Source organism: Ipomoea nil, unplaced genomic scaffold (assembly GCF_001879475.1).
Source record: "Ipomoea nil cultivar Tokyo-kokei standard unplaced genomic scaffold, Asagao_1.1 scaffold2580, whole genome shotgun sequence".
In the NCBI taxonomy this organism is placed as follows: domain Eukaryota; kingdom Viridiplantae; phylum Streptophyta; class Magnoliopsida; order Solanales; family Convolvulaceae; genus Ipomoea; species Ipomoea nil.
In genome coordinates, this window is record NW_017619008.1 from 509,421 (window position 1) to 529,986 (window position 20,566).

The window sequence follows — 20,566 nt, forward strand, 5'->3', positions numbered from 1 at the left end:
CGAAGTTGTTTATGTTCGTTTTCTATCATTACACGGATATGCAGTATGTGTTGGAGGGGGGTCCGTGAGCGTTCCAGAATCACACGCTTGTTTGCAAGCAACTTCAGCCAGGTGCAATTCCAACGGAGGTTACTCTGAATACGGTGGAATTATGGGTACAATGTTATGACTTGCCGTTTGGTTACACTTCGGATAAAATTCTTGAGCAGGTTGGGAATTTTTCGGGTGAGTTCATTGAGCTGGATGATCGTTTTCTTCATGCGCCTTGGCTAACGTATTATCGGATACGTGTTGCAATCCCGGTGGACAAACCGATTAAACGAAGAATGAGAATGATGAAACGTGATAAGACATATTGCTGGATCAACTACAAGTATGAGAGATTGCATACTTTTTGTTTCTATTGTGGAATGATGGGGCATGCTTATAGATTCTGTCTGAAAGCCAGGAATGCGACTGTGCCGGTGGATCAGTTCCCGTATACCGATGGTTTGAGGGCAGGGGGAGTGCGTGGGCCGAGGGAGATAGGAGACCCTTGGTTGGTGCCGTTGGGGGGAAAGCCGAAGGGGAGTGGCTCGCTTGCTGTGAGGAGGGGTACGGGTTATGAGGGAGGGGGCGGCAGTTTGGAGGGTGAGGGCGGTTTGGAGGAGGAGGGTGGTGTGGAAGGGGGACGGGCTGTGCAGGCAGTAATGAAGAGGAGAAGGGGAATGGATGGGGGAGGTAGGGGGAATCGGGTGAGTGGGGGAATGGAGGTCGAGGGGGATGTAGCAATGACTGATGTCCAAAAAAACTTGCAGATGGCGGGTACTGCGGTGCAGACCCGCCCGAGCCAATGAGTACTTTGAGCTGGAACTGCCGTGGCTTGGGTAATCCATGGACAGTTCGGGAAATTGAGGACATGGTGTCCCGTAAGAAACCCGACTTTGTATTTCTAATAGAGACCAAGGTTAACCGGGACCATGCAGAACGTCTTCGGGTTAAGCTTGGTTTTGATGGTCTGTTTAATGTTGATAATTCTGGTTTGAGTGGAGGCTTGGCATTGTTATGGAGGACAAATGATACAGCGAATTTAATAGGTTATTCTGATAATCATATAGACATTGAAGTGAGTATGCCGGGATTTGATAAATGGAGGATGACTGGTTTCTATGGCTTCTCGAAACGTCCACAGAGAAGGGAATCGTGGAATCTTATTCGTTCATTAGCAGGAAAATCTGATCTACCATGGGTAATCATTGGAGATTTTAATGATCTCTTATATCAGTATGAGAAGCGAGGTGGAAATCCCCATCCGGATAGCTTGTTACGGGGTTTTGGAGAGACAATTGAAGAGTGTGGCTTGACACAATTACCGATGTCTGGATATCCCTTTACTTGGGAGAAGGGAAAGGGAACACCAAACTGGATTGAGGAAAGATTGGATAAGGTATTGGCCACTCAGGATTGGAGAGAGTTGATAGCCGATGCAAGTGTGCAGAATATTCTAACCAGAAAATCAGATCACTCAGCTCTTTTCCTTGGGATTCTCAATCTTCGGGAAAGGAGGGGTGGCTTGAGAAGAGGGTTTAGATTTGAGATGGCATGGCTACATGATGAAGGATGTTGAGCGGTGGTGGAAAAATCATGGGGTGAAGGGAGAAGTAGGGGATTGCAGGAGTGTGTCACATTATGTGGTGACCGATTAACACGCTGGGGTGGAGACCGATTCCACAAGTTTGGTGAAAAAATATTGTGCTTGCGAAAAGAACAATTGCGCCTCAGAGGGTGTACGGATCCAGTGTCTCTAGCTGAGTTTCAGAGATTGGAAGAATGCTTGACACGTGTTGAATTGCAGGAGGATACTTATTGGAGACAGAGGGCCAAACAGCATTGGCTCAAGGATGCGGATGCAAACACCAGATTTTACCACAGGTATGCTTCTCATCGTAAGAAAAAGAATGCTATTACTAAAATTATGAATGATAATGGGGATTGGATTGAGGGGGATGCCATGAGAAATATTATCTTGGATTATTATCGTGGTATTTTTCACTCAAGTTCTCCTACAGTTAATAATGCTTTCTTTGAGGGTATACAACCACGAGTAACGGCTATACAGAATGAGGGGCTATTGTGCCCTTTTGAAGAGAGTGAGGTAAAATCTAAATTGTTCTCAATGTATCCTGATAAAGCACCAGGCCCAGATGGGATGAATCCTGGATTCTATCAGCACTTCTGGGATGTGGTGGGGACTGATGTAACACCCCGTGTTACGAGTCCTAAAACCAATTAATTAATTAATTAATAGCCCAAGAGAAAGAATAAATTATAATGATTAATTAGGGAAAAAGGCCCACCGTAGCCCATGGGCCCTCCTATATAAACCCAACCCCTAATCCCAATAGGATTATACCCTAAATAAGATCCCTAGATCTATAAATAGGGAACTTAGGAAGCACATAGAACTCCTCCCACAAGTCTAATGCCCCACCACCCTAAAAGAGCTCCAAGAATCCTCTTAGGAGAAATCAAGAAAGCAAGGAAGCTTAAAGAAAGATCCTTCACAGCCAAGGAATTAATTAAGGCTAAGAGGTAACCCATGTCTCAACAAAACCTATTTTCATAGCTATGATTCCCCCTTAGGGTTTCCCCCATATTATTGTGATTGGCGAGATATGATGATAATTATTGATGTTTGATGTGATGATCCCATGAGGGATCTTGATAATCTTGATATTGGGAGATTCTTGATGATTATGGAATTCTTGATGATTATATAGAGTTCTTGATGATTATGTGTTGTTCTTGATAATTGTGTGATGCTCTTGATGTTTATGTGTTATTATTACCGAATCTTGTAATTAGAAGACGAACCGTATACTTGTTGATATAAAAGTGATTAGAACCCTAGGTTGTATCGTATGATCTTATTCTTGGATTATCGGGTGGGGAAATCGCATATTTGGGTGTTGATTATATTAGAAAAGCATGATAGGTTATGTGCCGTCGTTTCTCGTATTTGATCCGTTAATTGTCTACGTGTTAATTATTAGTTGCGTTGTAAAGTGTCTAAGCATGGTTTCGGGTTCCACAAAGGTTCCCGGGACGTTATTGTGTGAAAAGAGTCAGTGGGGGGGGTAGGGGACCCGCCACCTACCCACGGCCGAGAAAACACCGCCCGGCAGCGGGTAGCCGGTGGGCGGGCAGCTGCCCGCCGGCGACCCGCTGCCCGGAACAGTACACTCCGGCGGGCAGCCGGCGGGTGGCCCCCCACCCACCGGCTACCCGCTGGAAATTCATCCCACCCGGGATCCCGGCTTCCCCGTTTGATGTTTCCCCTTTCCCCGTGGTGTCCCAACGGACTCCGTTTATCGTGCCTATGTCTAGTTTGATGTTTCGGGTACCGTTCGTAGGTTTATGAGTCTATTGTATTGCATGCTAGTTGAATTGGTATCCCGTTGACCTAGGTGGAAGGAGTATGAACCCCTTAGGACTATTCTTAGTATGTGATGGATCACCATAGGTTTTGTTATACGTTTTCTCCCCCTTCCTAATGTGCAATGTGGGTTGCATGTGCTTGCTATGTGTTATGTGTGTGTTACCCCAATTCGGTTGCGATCGGATTGGTTATCCTGAGCTGCGGTTCAGAAGCTGGCTGCGGTCAGATTGATACTCTTGGGCTGCGGTCCACCGTTTGGTTGCGATCAAACGTTTCTATACGAGCTGCGGTTCGTCCTTTTTCCTGGCTGCGGTCATATGACATCCTCTTGGGCTGCGGTCCACTGTTTGGTTGCGATCAAACACTATGGTGAACTGCGGTTCATCGGTCGGTTGCGATCGACCCCTCCGTGTTGCGATACGGGGCAGGGTGCTGCGGGGCCGTGTCAGAGCTATATGCGCTGACCCTCATGTATGGGCGTGCGATTGGTCCTGTGGCGCCAACAAAGTGTGTTATGTGTTGTGACATGGACGAGTTGTGATTACGAGTGTCTTGGGGGATGTGACTATGGATTTATATTGGGGATTGTTCATGTTGGGTTATGATCATTGTTATGCTTTGCCTTATCTGCCTTATCTGTTGTGAACTACATATGCTCGTTATAACTGTCGTTTGTGTCTGGCCTTATCTGTCGAGTCATTCCCGGTTTTAAAGCTAGAGTTCGTAGGATATATCTTCATGCTCAAAATGGTTTTCGTATATCTATATATATCTCTATATGTATTGTATTTCAACGCGTTGGAGTGGGTTACCAGCATCTCTCGCTGAACAGATATATTTGGCTTTCAGGCACAGAAGATTAAGTCACTGGAGCGCGCTAGAACTTGGAATATAGAAGTAGATAGTTTTCCTTTTTGGCCTGCGTGCCACGGTTACGTAATTACGCTTTGAGGATATTAGTTAGTTAGCCTGTGCACTTGGGTTCTCTAGCCCAGGTGTGGCATAGCACCCCATACGCTTGTATATATTTCTTGGGATTTAATGAGATTCTACCTTTATTATAAGTTTAAAAAGTCTTGGAAATCTGGGGTGTTACAGTTGATATCAGAGCCTAAGTTTGACCCTAGGAAAAGACTCGTAGGACCGGACTTTAGGACATTAGGCTTGAACTCTAGATGCTTAAGAACATAGGCCTCAGGAATCTTAGGACGCGCGGTGAGATTGAGAAACCTACACATCACCTCCCCTCACTTCACCCCTCTCTAATATTAAGAAACTCTTCTCCGCTTATTACATCAAGGTGAAAACACAAAATAATATCAACCTTTATCCACCAGGATGGCACCTAAGAAGAAACAGATAGGAACACCGAGACGCCCTACTCAGGAACTCCTGACTCAGAATCTACAACGCCTGGCCCAAATCGCCCAGGCACTAAGCTCTGTCAGTCCCCAGCCCCTACCAACGAACGAGAACTTGGAAATCCACCACCAAGTCTCGGCACATCAACCGCCCACCTTCTCGGGAGACGGAGACCCCACGATCCTCGAGGAATGGATTGAGACCTTCGACAGGGTATTCAGGGAAACCCAATGCCCCGAACACCGCCAAGTCGGGATAGCCTCCTTCTACTTCAGACACGAGGCCGACATCTGGTGGGCCCGTGAGGGACCTACGTACGAACACGACCCCGGATTCGACTGGGAAGGCCTAAAAACACGGTTACGAGAACGGTTCTACCCCAACCACCTGAAAGCCGCCACACGTGAGGAATTCCTCCATCTAAGACAAGGGGCAGCCCCAGTCTCAGAATACTACCAACGATTCTGCCAACTGGCTCGCCTCGCCCCCGAGCTAGTATCCACCGAGGGGATCAAAGTCAGGAGATTCTTAGCAGGCCTTAACCCCGAAAACCAGAGGGCCTTGGCCGCCCAAGAACCAAAGACCCTCGGAGAAGCCTACACCAAGGCGTGTCAACTACAACAGGTAACGAACCCGCCCCAAGGGACACAACTGGGGTATAAAAGGAAGCCCAAAAGAAGTCGCCCAATTCCCACCAAAGAGCCTAAAAACCCCAAAACCACCCCATTGGGCCGGGCCATCACGCCGACTGCCCGGGGGAGGATCCTCACCCTAAGCAAGGCCAGGGTCGGAGATAGCAACATAGTCTCCGGAACTTTCCTAGTGCACGCCACCCCAGCCACCATACTATTTGACTCGGGGGCTACCAACTCATTTATAGCAACCGAATTCGCCGCCCAGCTCGACCTTAACGCCAGCACCAAGGTCCGGCTCCAAGTCAATGTGGCCTCAGGCGAGATCATAAAATGTGATCGCATGTACGAACATGTGATAATCACCATTCAAGGGGTGGAATTTCCCAGCAACCTAATCCAGTTCCAACTGGATGGGATGCAAGTAATCTTGGGCATGGACTGGCTAGGGAAATTCCAAGCGCAAATCTTGTGCGGAGAGCAGAAAGTGGTCCTACGAGGACTAAACGGAAAGAGGGTGTCATACCGCAGTATCCGCCAGGATCCGGGGATCAAGCTTGTAAACATGATGAAAATTAAGAAGTATCTGGGCCAAGGAAACGAGGCCTTCTTATGCTCAGTCGAAGACCTCAACGCCAAAATACTCGAACCACGAGACATCCCAGTGGTAAACGAGTTCACCGACGTCTTTCCGGACGAAATTCCCGGGGCACCCCCGGCCAGAGAAGTCGAGTTCACCATAGACCTCACACCGGGCGCCGCCCCGATTTCTAAACCACCCTACAAACTAGCACCAAAGGAAATGAAAGAACTGAAAACGCAACTCCAGGAACTACTAGATAAGGGTTATATCCGACCCAGCACCTCCCCATGGGGAGCACCGGTACTATTCGTTAAGAAAAAGGATGGGAGCATGCGCCTATGCATCGACTACAGGGAACTCAACCAAGTTACAATAAAGAATAGGTACCCCCTTCCCCGGATAGATGACTTATTCGACCAACTTAAGGGGGCAGGGGTATTCTCGAAGATCGACCTAAGATCCGGATATCATCAAATCCAAGTGGCCAAACCGGACATCCAGAAAATGGCCTTCCGAACACGTTACGGCCACTACGAGTTTACCGTAATGCCCTTCGGCCTCACTAACGCACCCGCCATATTCATGGACAACATGAATCGAGTATTCCGACCTCACCTGGATGACTTCGTCATTGTATTCATCGACGACATCCTAGTCTACTCCCGAAATAAAGAAGAGCATGAGAAGCACCTTCGTATATCACTACAAACCCTCAGAGAAAACCAACTTTACGCTAAATTCTCCAAGTGCGAATTCTGGCAGGACAGCGTAGCCTTCTTGGGCCACGTAATAACCAAAGAAGGGATCAGGGTGGACACCGATAAGATTCGCGCCGTTAAAGAATGGACCACGCCAAGCTCACTCTCGGAGGTCCGAAGCTTCTTAGGCCTGGCCGGTTACTACAGGAGGTTTGTACCCGACTTCACCAAGATAGCCCAACCCCTCATTAAGCTCATGAAAAAGGAAACCCCCTTCCGATGGGACAACGACTGCATCTCAGCCTTCCAAGAATTAAAGGACAAGTTGACCACGGCGCCCGTGCTAGCCATCCCCTCTGGAACGGAAGAATTCGAGGTCTACAGCGATGCATCCAAGAAAGGGTTGGGATGCGTGCTGATGCAAAAAGGGAAGGTAATAGCATACGCATCCAGACAACTCAAAACCCACGAAGAAAATTACCCCACCCATGACCTCGAACTAGCCGCTATCGTTTTCGCACTAAAAATCTGGAGGCACTACCTGTATGGGGTACAATGCAAAATCTACACCGACCATAAGAGCTTAAAGTACATCTTCACCCAAAAGGACCTAAACATGAGACAACGAAGGTGGCTAGAACTCATAAAAGACTACGACCTAGACATCCAATACCACGAGGGAAAAGCCAATGTCGTTGCAGACGCCCTAAGCCGAAAGACGAACCATTCCCTCAACACCACGTGGGTCTTACCGGACCAACTGTACAGGGACTTCCAAAAACTACACTTGGAAATAATAGAGCAAGGACAAACCCGCCCCAATGCCTACCTACTCAACACGCAAGCTATACCCGCCCTCTTCGAGGAGATCAAAGCAGGGCAACACCAGGACCCGGAACTAGATAAGATCCGCCACGACCTAACCCAAGGGAAGGAAGGCCCCTTCGAAGCACGCCCGGACGGTAGCCTCCGTTACAAAGGAAGGTGGTGTGTACCCTCAACGCACCCTCACTTGAAACAACGGATCTTGGAGGAAGGACACAACTCCCCGTACTCGGTCCATCCGGGAGGTGACAAGTTATACCAAGACGTAAGGAGAACGTTTTGGTGGCCAAACATGAAGAAGGAAATCGCAGATTTCGTGGCCAGGTGCCTGAATTGCCAAAGAGTAAAGGCTGAACGATGCAAGCCCAAGGGGCTCGTACAACCCCTTGAAATACCACAAGGAAAATGGGATTCCATATCCATGGACTTCGTCGGAGGGTTACCCCCAACAAGAACCGGCAAGGACAAAATCTGGGTCATAGTGGATCGGCTGACCAAAACGGCACGATTCATTGCCATGAAGGAAACTTGGACAATGACGCAACTAGCCCAAGCCTACATAAACCGAGTGGTGAAATACCACGGAGTCCCCCGAAACATTGTGTCCGATAGAGATTCCAGATTCCTCTCACAATTCTGTAAATCACTACAATCAGCATTGGGAACGCACCTAAAACTAAGCACAGCCTTTCACCCCACCACAGACGGCCAAACCGAGAAAACCATCCAAACCCTCGAGGACATGCTAAGAGCCTGCACACTAGACTTCCAAGGGACGTGGGAAGAACACCTAGACCTCATCGAGTTCTCATACAACAACAGCTACCACGCGAGCATTCGCATGGCGCCCTACGAAGCACTGTATGGTCAGAAATGTAGAACCCCATTATGTTGGGAAGATATGGTCAACCCGGTAACACTGGGCCCCCAATACCTACAAGACACCATAGCTAAGGTCAAACACATCCAGGAAAGGATGAAGGCCGCCCAAGACCGCCAGAAGTCTTACGCCGACCTAAAGAGGAAACAAGCCGAATTCAACCTCGGGGACAAGGTCTGGCTAAGGATCTCTCCCACACGAGGAGTAATGAGGTTCGGAAGAAAAGGAAAACTCAGCCCCCGATTCATCGGTCCTTACGAAATCGTGGAGAAAATCGGGGACTTGGCCTACCGCCTCGCCTTACCCATCGAACTAGAACGAGTACACAACGTGTTCCACGTATCTCAGCTAAAGAAATACATACACGATCCGAGCCACGTACTCCAACACGAGACCATAGACCTCGACGAGTCACTAGTATACGAAGAGAAACCCGTAAGAATCCTGGACACCAAGACAAGAAATACCCGGAACCGAGTCACAGAAATGGTGAAAGTCCTCTGGACCAACCACGGGACCGAGGAAGCAACATGGGAACTTAAGGACACGATGAAGGAGCGGTATCCCGAACTGTTCACTCCAGGTAACTAAGAGAAAACCTTTTTCACCAAGGGCCAAGCTTCGGGGACGAAGCTTCCTGTTAAGGGGGGGAGAGTGTAACACCCCATGTTACGAGTCCTAAAACCAATTAATTAATTAATTAATAGCCCAAGAGAAAGAATAAATTATAATGATTAATTAGGGAAAAAGGCCCACCGTAGCCCATGGGCCCTCCTATATAAACCCAACCCCTAATCCCAATAGGATTAGACCCTAAATAAGATCCCTAGATCTATAAATAGGGAACTTAGGAAGCACATAGAACTCCTCCCACAAGTCTAACGCCCCACCACCCCAAAAGAGCTCCAAGAATCCCCTTAGGAGAAATCAAGAAAGCAAGGAAGCTTAAAGAAAGATCCTTCATAGCCAAGGAATTAATTAAGGCTAAGAGGTAACCCATGTCTCAACAAAACCTATTTTCATAGCTATGATTCCCCCTTAGGGTTTCCCCCATATTATTGTGATTGGCGCGATATGATGATAATTATTGATGTTTGATGTGATGATCCCATGAGGGATCTTGATAATCTTGATATTGGGAGATTCTTGATGATTATGGAATTCTTGATGATTATATAGAGTTCTTGATGATTATGTGTTGTTCTTGATAATTGTGTGATGCTCTTGATGTTTATGTGTTATTATTACCGAATCTTGTAATTAGAAGACGAACCGTATACTTGTTGATATAAAAGTGATTAGAACCCTAGGTTGTATCGTATGATCTTATTCTTGGATTATCGGGTGGGGAAATCGCATGTTTGGGTGTTGATTATATTAGAAAAGCATGATAGGTTATGTGCCGTCGTTTCTCGTATTTGATCCGTTAATTGTCTACGTGTTAATTATTAGTTGCGTTGTAAAGTGTCTAAGCATGGTTTCGGGTTCCACAAAGGTTCCCGGGACGTTATTGTGTGAAAAGAGTCAGTGGGGGGGTAGGGGACCCGCCACCTACCCACGGCCGAGAAAACACTGCCCGGCAGCGGGTAGCCGGCGGGCGGGCAGCTGCCCGCCGGCGACCCGCTGCCCGGAACAGTACACTCCGGCGGGCAGCCGGCGGGTGGCCCCCTACCCACCGGCTACCCGCTGGAAATTCATCCCACCCGGGATCCCGGCTTCCCCGTTTGATGTTTCCCCTTTCCCCGTGGTGTCCCAACGGACTCCGTTTATCGTGCCTATGTCTAGTTTGATGTTTCGGGTACCGTTCGTAGGTTTATGAGTCTATTGTATTGCATGCTAGTTGAATTGGTATCCCGTTGACCTAGGTGGAAGGAGTATGAACCCCTTAGGACTATTCTTAGTATGTGATGGATCACCATAGGTTTTGTTATACGTTTTCTCCCCCTTCCTAATGTGCAATGTGGGTTGCATGTGCTTGCTATGTGTTATGTGTGTGTTACCCAAATTCGGTTGCGATCGGATTGGTTATCCTGAGCTGCGGTTCAGAAGCTGGCTGCGGTCAAATTGATACTCTTGGGCTGCGGTCCACCGTTTGGTTGCGATCAAACGTTTCTATACGAGCTGCGGTTCGTCCTTTTTCCTGGCTGCGGTCAGATGACATCCTCTTGGGCTGCGGTCCACTGTTTGGTTGCGATCAAACACTATGATGAGCTGCGGTTCATCGGTCAGTTGCGATCGACCCCTCCGTGTTGCGATACGGGGCAGGGTGCTGCGGGGCCGTGTCAGAGCTATATGCGCTGACCCTCATGTATGGGCGTGCGATTAGTCCTGTGGCGCCAACAAAGTGTGTTATGTGTTGTGACATGGACGAGTTGTGATTACGAGTGTCTTGGGGGATGTGACTATGGGATTTATATTGGGGATTGTTCATGTTGGGTTATGATCATTGTTATGCTTTGCCTTATCTGCCTTATCTGTTGTGAACTGCATATGCTCGTTATAACTGTCGTTTGTGTCTGGCCTTATCTGTCGAGTCATTCCCGGTTTTAAAGCTAGAGTTCGTAGGATATATCTTCATGCTCAAAATGGTTTTCGTATATCTATATATATCTCTATATGTATTGTATTTCAACGCGTTGGAGTGGGTTACCAGCATCTCTCGCTGAACAGATATATTTGGCTTTCAGGCACAGAAGATTAAGTCACTGGAGCGCGCTAGAACTTGGAATATAGAAGTAGATAGTTTTCCTTTTTGGCCTGCGTGCCACGGTTACGTAATTACGCTTTGAGGATATTAGTTAGTTAGCCTGTGCACTTGGGTTCTCTAGCCCAGGTGTGGCATAGCACCCCATACGCTTGTATATATTTCTTGGGATTTAATGAGATTCTACCTTTATTATAAGTTTAAAAAGTCTTGGAAATCTGGGGTGTTACAACTGATGTTTCTTCATATATTGTGAATTGCCTGAATGCTGGCTCGTTACCTGGTAAACTGAATGAAACAAATATTATTTTGATCCCGAAAAAGAAAACCCCGGAGATGGTTTCTAACTATAGGCCAATTGCTTTGAGTAATGTCATTTATAGGATAATGGCCAAAGTTATTACTGCCAGAATGAAGCCACTAATGGAGAATATTATATCTGAGTCCCAAAGTGCGTTTATCTCTGAGAGACTTATTACAGATAACATATTGATAACTGCGGAAGTTGGGCATTATTTAAACAGGAAGCAATGTGGACTAACAGGTTGGGGGGCTCTAAAGCTGGATATGGCAAAGGCCTATGACCGTATGGAATGGTCTTTTTTGCAAAACATGTTAATGGCGCTGGGTTTTGATGAAAAATGGGTGAAATTATTGATGATGTGTGTGACCACTGTGTCTTATAGTGTGCTGGTTAATGGTTCACGGAGTGAGCAAATAATTCCGACTCGTGGTTTACGACAAGGTGATCCCCTGTCGCCTTATTTGTTTATTATTTGTGCTGAAGGGCTTTCATTATTATTACAACAGGCACAGGCGAAGGGAGAGATACATGGATGTAGAGTTGCTAGAGGGGCACCTTCTATTACCCACCTATGTTTTGCTGATGATAGCTTGCCTTTTTTCAAAGCAAATGCCCAAGAAGCAGGTGTCATTAAATGTTGTTTGGAAAAATATGAGGAAATGTCTGGCCAAGCTGTCAACTATCACAAATCGAATATTTGTTATAGTAAAAATACCAGATATGAAACACGGGAAGAGGTTGCCAATATATTAGGTGTGGTGCAGGCTCAGAATTTTGGAAAGTACTTAGGGCTTCCATCATTTGTGGGCGGAATAGAAGGGCAGCTTTTTCTTATATTGAAGATAAGATAAGACAAAGGATTAGCTCATGGAATAAAAAACTCTTGTCACAGGCAGGGAAAGAGGTGTTATTGAAAAGTGTGGCTCAATCTATGCCTACCTTCTCAATGAGTGTCTTTTTACTACCTGCCACTCTATGCACTGCCATTGAGCGAACCATGAATCGATATTGGTGGAGGTCAAAGAATGATCAAGGTATTCATTGGAAAGCATGGGATAAGTTATGTATCCCAAAGAAGTATGGAGGATTGGGGTTTAAGGAGTTGCGAGCGTTTAACCTTGCTATGCTAGGAAAGCAAGGGTGGCGGTTCCTGACACAGCCACAGTCATTGGTTTCAAGAGTTTATAAAGCCAGGTATTATCCCACTAACTCTTTCTATGATGCATGCTTGGGAAATAACCCGAGTTTTTGTTGGAGAAGTATTTTGGCAGCACAGAAGTTGATTTGTGGGGGAGTTAGGAGAAGAATTGGGAATGGACAGTCAACATTGATATGGGATCACCCTTGGTTGCATGATGAAAGTCGGCCGAAAGTATTAACAGAAAAACCACCCCAGTTGGCACAGGCAAAAGTAATGGGTCTGATGGATCAACAGACGGGAACCTGGGATAAAGATATTCTAACAGATATTTTCATACCTGAGGATGTCGAGCGAATTTTGAAAATACCCGTGGCACCAGATTATGAAGATTTGTGGTACTGGGATATACACTGTTCAAATCTTAAGTCCATAACCAAAATAACAAATATCAATACATAATAACATTAAAAAAATCAAAAGTCCAAAATAAATATATATTAATACATATAAATATTAGTGTATTACAGTGTATATATATATATATATATATATATATATGTATATATATATATATATATGGGATTCGGGGTCGGGGTCGATTTAGGGGAACAATCCCCGTCCTAGGTAGGGTTGGCTAAAATCTCCATAGTCCCGCCCTCATTCGCCGAAAAGTTCCTCGTCCCCCCTCCCCTCGTCGAGACAGGGACCAAATTTCTCAATCTGAATCGAGTTGAATTGTCATCCCTAGTATGTATTTGAATGTGATATTTTCTTATTTTTCATATTTATTTTCCTTTTTATTTATATAGGGGTATTTTGGTAATATTGGCTTGTGTTTTGATAAAATGCAAATGTTATGCTTGATTTTCGGAGTTGAATTTATAATAATTTTGAATTTATTTGCCAATATACTCTCATTCTGAGTGCTGGTTTTTTCTCCATCTTGATTTCAGTTATAAAGTAGATTAACGGTTGAGGATTACTAAAAAATAAAGAGAAAAAAGTAGGGTTAATTTTATAAATATTGTAAACTTTAAAAAAAATTGCATAATTATAGAATTGACCATGTATTTTTGTATTTACTGAAATTCTTAACCGTTGATGAGAGGTTTATTTTCTCACTCATCGAGCTTGGCCTCGTGGTCAGTCGCCAAACGTTCGACATAACCCCAGTCAGGTTCACAAGACTCGATAAGAAGTTGTAAATGTGGTAGTTGAGATTAGTCCTTACTTTTTACAAGGAGTACTTGCCCTTAATTATTTGAATGATATGTGTGTGGGGAGGGGGGGTGGGGGAAGGATCATAAGAGAACACATCTCCAAAGAGAAAACTGAAAACCAATTTCAACCTTATATCTAGAAAAATTTAACGAATCAAATCAAATTTAGAAAAAAAAAAAAAAACGCGGATACTATGCATTTCTTAGGAATTTCTAGAAATGCAAATTTATGTTATTAAAAAGTGCATTCTATAGTATTAAAAATTGCACTATGTAGATTGTGAAATTGCAGTGCACTTAGGGGGCATTTGGTTCAGGTTATATAACATAACCAAGGGAATGTGACAATTCAAAGCTAACATTTTCATGTTTGGTTCATATGATGAATGTTGTTGTATTGAACGAATACCAAAAGAGTTACACAAAGGATATATACATCAGATAAGTAACGGTAGAATCCTAGTCTATCATGTATAAGAGTAGAGTCCTAGTCTACCGTAAATACAAGTCCTAACACTCCCCCTCAAGAGTAACATAACGTAATGTTAGAATGTTAGAATATAAAATAATTTTGTTTCTCAAGTTCAAGATACTGTTATCTAATTTATTTATTTTAATATTTAAATTTATTAAAATATATGAATATATTTATATATATATATATATATATATATATATATATATATGTGTGTGTGTGTGTGTGTGTGTGTGTGTGTGTGTGTATGTATGTATGTATGTATGTATAACTCTAAACCAAATATAATTATATTACATACCTCAATTTTAACTAAACACAGGAATCTAACATTCCCAGTAATCTAATATTCCCAACAATCTAACATTCCCTAACGTAATCTAACATTCCGTGAACGAAACAGCCCCTTAGAGTTTGAATTTTAGAGTTTATGACTGAGTTTTTTGGTTTAAGGGTTTACATTTCTACTATTATTTAAGGTTTAGCATTTACGATTTATATTTAAAATTTAGATTTATTGATATTTTTGAAAGTTACCTAAAAATACATTGTATATTGTTAGAAGTGCACAATATAATGTTAAAAGTTGTATAGTAAAGTTGACGATAATTACAATAATGCCACCGCAGTTAAAAAAAAAAAAAATTGATTTGATACGTGTATATGTATGGTTGAGATTGGTTCTTAATTTTTTCTGAATGCGTGTTCTCATGGATCTTATGCCTGCATAAAAACTATAGTAACAGTTTTTTAAAATCATAGAAAAATCCTATTTTGGTTGTAGGGTAAAAAAAAAAAAACGGACGAGCTTTTTTGTTTTTTTGTCCAAAAATTATGTACATAATTAATCTATATATCCACAAATTTATACATATTTTATTCCTTTGTTTCAAAAGTAACACGAAAAGCTGAATATAGGCAAGCAATTAGATAATGAAATGGTTCGTGTTCCATTTCAACCTAATATCTGCGAACCAAAGGTGAAATGTTGAAGTCTGCAATCTCGTATAGAATATTACAATTTGTGTATATAAAGGTGTATCATGTATGGATCTAATTCATATAAAAATGTTAAAATTATTACTTATTTGTAATGCATAAAGGACTTTTCTTATGAAGCTAGCATTGAGCTAGGATGATAACATAAGAGTCATTTTCGTATTTGCGTCACTTGGGTAACAAGCTAAGATACTCCATTTTGCCAATCTTTACTTTATTAGTATTAACAAACTTAGATGAGTACCCGGCCATACATTGCTTCTCCGGCCGATCCGGGATATATAGCTTGTATGTTTTCGTCATCTTTGTTTTAACTTCAAGAATCCTCCAAACTCTTGTCTTTTATATATATATATATATATATATATATATATATATATATATATATATATATATATATATATATATATATATATATATATAGAATCGCACTCGGGTGCGAATGCTTCGCCTAGGCGCGAAATAGGAATGGATTCTGTCCGTCAACATGTCCAGATCTAATGAATGAGAAACATTGATTTTTTTTTAAAAAGCGCGGTGGCATTTTCATAAATAATTGAACATCGATGTGCAAGTGAAATGTATTACAACTGCATGTAAAATGTATTATAAGTTCAAGTAAAAATTTACTCTGAGCATCAATACTAAGTGCACATATAGTTATAAGTAGTTGCACCTATAGTTCTAAGTAGTTGCACACATAGTTATAAGTAGTTGCACCTAGGTGCATGAATGTTTGCGGGTGGTTTTCAGGGGTATATTACTACTCGCTGAACTCAGATCAATGAATGTTAACAAGGCAAAATTACATGCACTTATAGGTGAAAGTATATGCACCTATAGTTATAAGTAGTTGGACTTATAGTTATAAGCACATCCAGGTGCATGAATGTTTGCGGGAAGTGAATGCTAACAAGGCAAAATTACATGCACTTATAGGTGAAAGTATGCACTTGTAAGTGATTTTACTTGCACATCGATGTTCAATTATTTACGAAAATGTCACCGCGTTTTTTTAAGTTATTAGATCTGGACACGTGTCGCGTGCTGATTCGTTCGCATATATATATATATATATATATATATATATATATATATATATATATATATATATATATATATATATATATATATATACTCGCGATCTGGTGCAAGCGACGCACCCAGGAGAGAATTACAAACCCATCACCGTGCGCCACGTGTCTAGATTTAAGGGATGAGAAACACTGATTTTTTTAAAAACCGCGGTGACATTTTCGTAAATAATTGAACATCGAAGTGCGGGTAAAATTTATTAAAAGAGCAAGTAACAATTTCATATAATGCACCTCAGTGCATGTAAAATGTACTATAAGTGCAGGTAAAATGAATTACAGGTACAAGTAAAATTTATACTGAACATCAAAACTAAGTGTACCTGACGTTATAACTAGGTGCACCTATAGTTATAAGTAGTTGCACCTAGTTGCATGAATGTTAACAAGGCACAATTGCATGCACTTGTAAGTGATTTTGCCTGCCCTTTTTACTTGGAAAGGTGCACCAACTACTTGCGCTTATAACACATTTACATGCACCGATGTTCGAGTTATTTAAGAAAATGTCACCGCATCATTTTTTAAAAAATAATTCGTTGATCTGGACACGTGGCGCGCGCTGGATGGTTGGTAGTTCTCTCCTGGGCGACCGTTCGCATGAGATCGCGACCCTATATATATATATATATATATATATATATATATATATATATATATATATATATATATATGTATAGGGCCAGGTTCCAGTGCGGCCACACCATTAAGTATGCAAACATACACCAAGAGTGTTAGGAAATGCACAACAAAAAAATACATCAATGCACCAAAAAACGCACCATTAGGTACACATCACCCCAAACTGCACCATAAGGTACGCATAAACGCACAATACAGTGTTCGGAAACATACAATTAGGTGTAGAGAGGTATGGTGTATTTTTTTTGAGTATGTAGTGCGTTTTGTGGTGCATTGTGACATTTCATTGATGTGCGTTTTTCAAACACTACTGGTGCGTTTTTACATAACTAATAGTACGGCCGCACCAACCACACGTTAAGACATGCTTGCATTTCAGTTGAAATCTATAAGTATATATCACTGTTGCAAAAATCGGTCTAGGCGTCCGCTTAGGCGATAGGTGCTCCTAGACCGTGGCAATTTTCCCCCTAGGCGCCCGGTCGCCTAAGCGTCCGCCTAGCGCCTAATTCGGCCGACTTGGCCGCCTAGGCAGCCACCTAGTGTTTAACTTAGCCGAGTTAACTCGTCCATTCGAGTTAACCCGATCAGCTCGGCTTTGCTAATTTTTTTCATTATATATATATATATATATATATATATATATATATATATATATATATATATATATATATATATATATATATATATATATATATATAATACGACATATATATATATACACCCGTAGACTAGTTCGATACTTTGAATCTTTGGATGATTGAAGTATTTGAGTATTTCTAAATTTTAATATTGTTTTGATGTTATGACTTATGAATTATCATTATTTCATTTATGAATGTTGAAAATAGCCTCATTAAAATTGTCAAACTGTAAGTCTATCACTGATTTTTTGGCGCCCGACTAGCGTCTACTGCAACCATGGTATATATATATATATATATATATATATATATATATATATTAGAGGATTATATTAGATGATTATATTAGAGGGGCTCAAAACAACCAGGCTCCTCACCGAGGCTTGGATCTGTTTGGGCCCGGCTGGCCACTCGACATAGGCGGTTGGGATGGTGCACCCGATCGTGTGTCATGCCTAGAGGCGGTTAGAGGAGATTGTCCAAGGATTTCCTCCAGATTTTAAGCGAGATTTCCCTTTTCAATACTAGGAAAGAAGTATGGCAGTTTAGGAAACTTTCTTAAGAGTAAATTTGTTCTCATTTTCTTTCCTTTCAAGGCATGTAAATCTTGTATAAATACCCTAGGACACATTGAAAGGGGTAGTTCAGAATTCAATTATCTTACAATTACTCTACAATTTGTTCTGTTTTTTCCACCTTTAAATTGTTTTATGGTTGTGTTGGCCCACTGTTCGATTACCTCGTGGCTGAAAAACCAACATATATAATCTAGCTTTGTCAGCAACAGCATTGTTATATTTGATTGAAGTATTGAACATACATAAATCACCTCGTTTTGTTAGTTATACGTACGTACGTGTTTCTTAGCTTGAAATACCTAGTACGTGTTGGTGAGGGGAATGGAGAAAGGTGGTGCAGGGAGGAAGAAAGTGGCGGTTTTGGTGGGGTGCAATTATGAGGGGACGCAGTACAAGCTGCACGGATGCCACAATGATGTGTTGTCCATGAGAGATGTGCTGATTAAGCGGTTCGGGTTTGATTGTAGTGGCATTCAACTCATCATGGACAAACCAGGCAGCCCTGTCATGCCCACTGCCTCCAACATCAAGTCTGCGCTTGGGCGGATGGTGGATGAGGCCCAGCCGGGGGACGTTCTGTTCTTCCATTTTAGCGGCCATGGCACGCTCATTTCCAAGCACCATCACCATGAAGAAGCCATTGTTGCTCTCGACTTCAATCTCATCACTAGTAAGTTATTTAATTAGTACTATTGTGGCATAACCGGATTAGTCTGGATATGATCTGATATGATATGATGCATGAACATTCAGGCACGGACTTTAGGGAAATCGTGAACCGCGTTGCGGAAGGCGCTATCTTCACTATCCTCTCTGATTCCTGTCATAGTGGAGGGCTGATAGACAAGGAGAAAGAGCAGATTGGGCCGGCGCATATCCCTGCGCCCATCAACGTTGCTCCATCTACAAAAACCCATTCTAAATTCATCCCTTTCCACTCACTACTCCTGCACCACCTCTCATCCTTAACCAACATAAACATTAACAATACTAATACAGCAGACCAGCGGGACAGCGGGAGCCGCCTAATCTTCGGGCAGGCGCTGAAGGCGGATGAGGGGATTCTGCTGAGCGGGTGTCAGGCGGACGAGGTGTCGCAGGACATAGTCGAAGACAGGCCGGAGGGAAGAGCGTATGGTGCATTTAGCAATGCAGTGCAGAGTGTGCTGAGAGAGCATTCGGAGCCTCTCAGCAACAAAGAGTTGGTGTTGATGGCAAGAAAGGCTCTGGAAATGAAGCATTTGGGTAAACAGCACCCTTGCCTATATTGTAGTGATCAAAATGCTGTTGCACCATTCTTAGCCCAATCTGAAACCAAGCTTCCCATCCAATTCACCTAATTACTATTTTATCTATATATTTATATATATGTTATAATGTTAATTGCTCTCAATTAACCATAACTCTTTAATTTTCTTGTATGATGTTTTGAATAAGACCCACTTGTAATTGTTTGAAAAATAGTTGTTATGCTTGTAGGCGAGGTTATGTGATCTCCCCTTCCCACTGTCATTAACAAATTTGTAATGAATAAACAAATATTACTACTACTACTTAAATTTTACTACCTGGTCAGCATAAACATCAATGGTAAACTTAAAGAGTTTATTCCATTTTTGGTCTTAGATTTATAACTGGCGGTCCATATTTAGTTTTTTTAATTTTATTTTAATTTTAATTTTATTAAAACATCCACATTTGGTCCTAGTATTATTGTAGCATGACCATTTTTGGTCCTCTGTCAACAAAATCGTTGAAATGTCGTTAAATACAAACGCATTTTGGTCTTCATTTACGATTTTTTTTTTTCAAATAAATAAACATAAAAATATAGGAAGGTCAATTCACTTTATATAAAAATGATCGAAACGCATTTGTATTTAACGACATTTCAACAATTTCGTTGAGGGATAACTAAAAATAATCATGCCACAATAATATTAGGACCAAATGTGGATGTTTTAATAAAAAAAAGGACTAAAAGTACAGTGGACAACCACCTATAAATCTAGGACAAAAAATGGAATTAACTCTAAACTTATACTAGTGACATTGAAAATTGAGGTAGAAAAATAATTAAGTCATTTTCCGTGTCTGCTGTTAACTTCTTAAAAAAAATCTCATGTTTCGAATGTACATAATTTTATAATAGAATGTACATAAACCCCTAACATAATACACATAATCTAACATAATACATAATACATATGAATTCTTAACATAACACACATAAACTCTTAACTCTTAAAAAATCACATGTTTCGAATGTACATAATTGTATAATAGAAAGTACATAATTCTATAACAGAGTGCACATAAACTACGTCGCGTCAACTCCCAACACAACTTAACAAAACAACGTCATTT

General features: G+C 42.1%; 1 protein-coding gene across 1 annotated transcript; it reads left to right on the plus strand.

Moving 5' to 3' along the window:
- The first annotated feature begins 18,281 nt into the window (after positions 1-18,281).
- On the plus strand, positions 18,282-19,734 carry LOC109154007 (metacaspase-9-like). The gene is made up of 3 exons (XM_019301892.1): positions 18,282-18,410; positions 18,457-18,869; positions 18,953-19,734. The coding sequence occupies exons 2-3, from the start codon at positions 18,521-18,523 to the stop codon at positions 19,537-19,539; spliced, it is 936 nt and encodes a 311-aa protein (XP_019157437.1). The 5' UTR covers positions 18,282-18,410; positions 18,457-18,520; the 3' UTR covers positions 19,540-19,734.
- Positions 19,735-20,566: the final 832 nt, after the last annotated feature.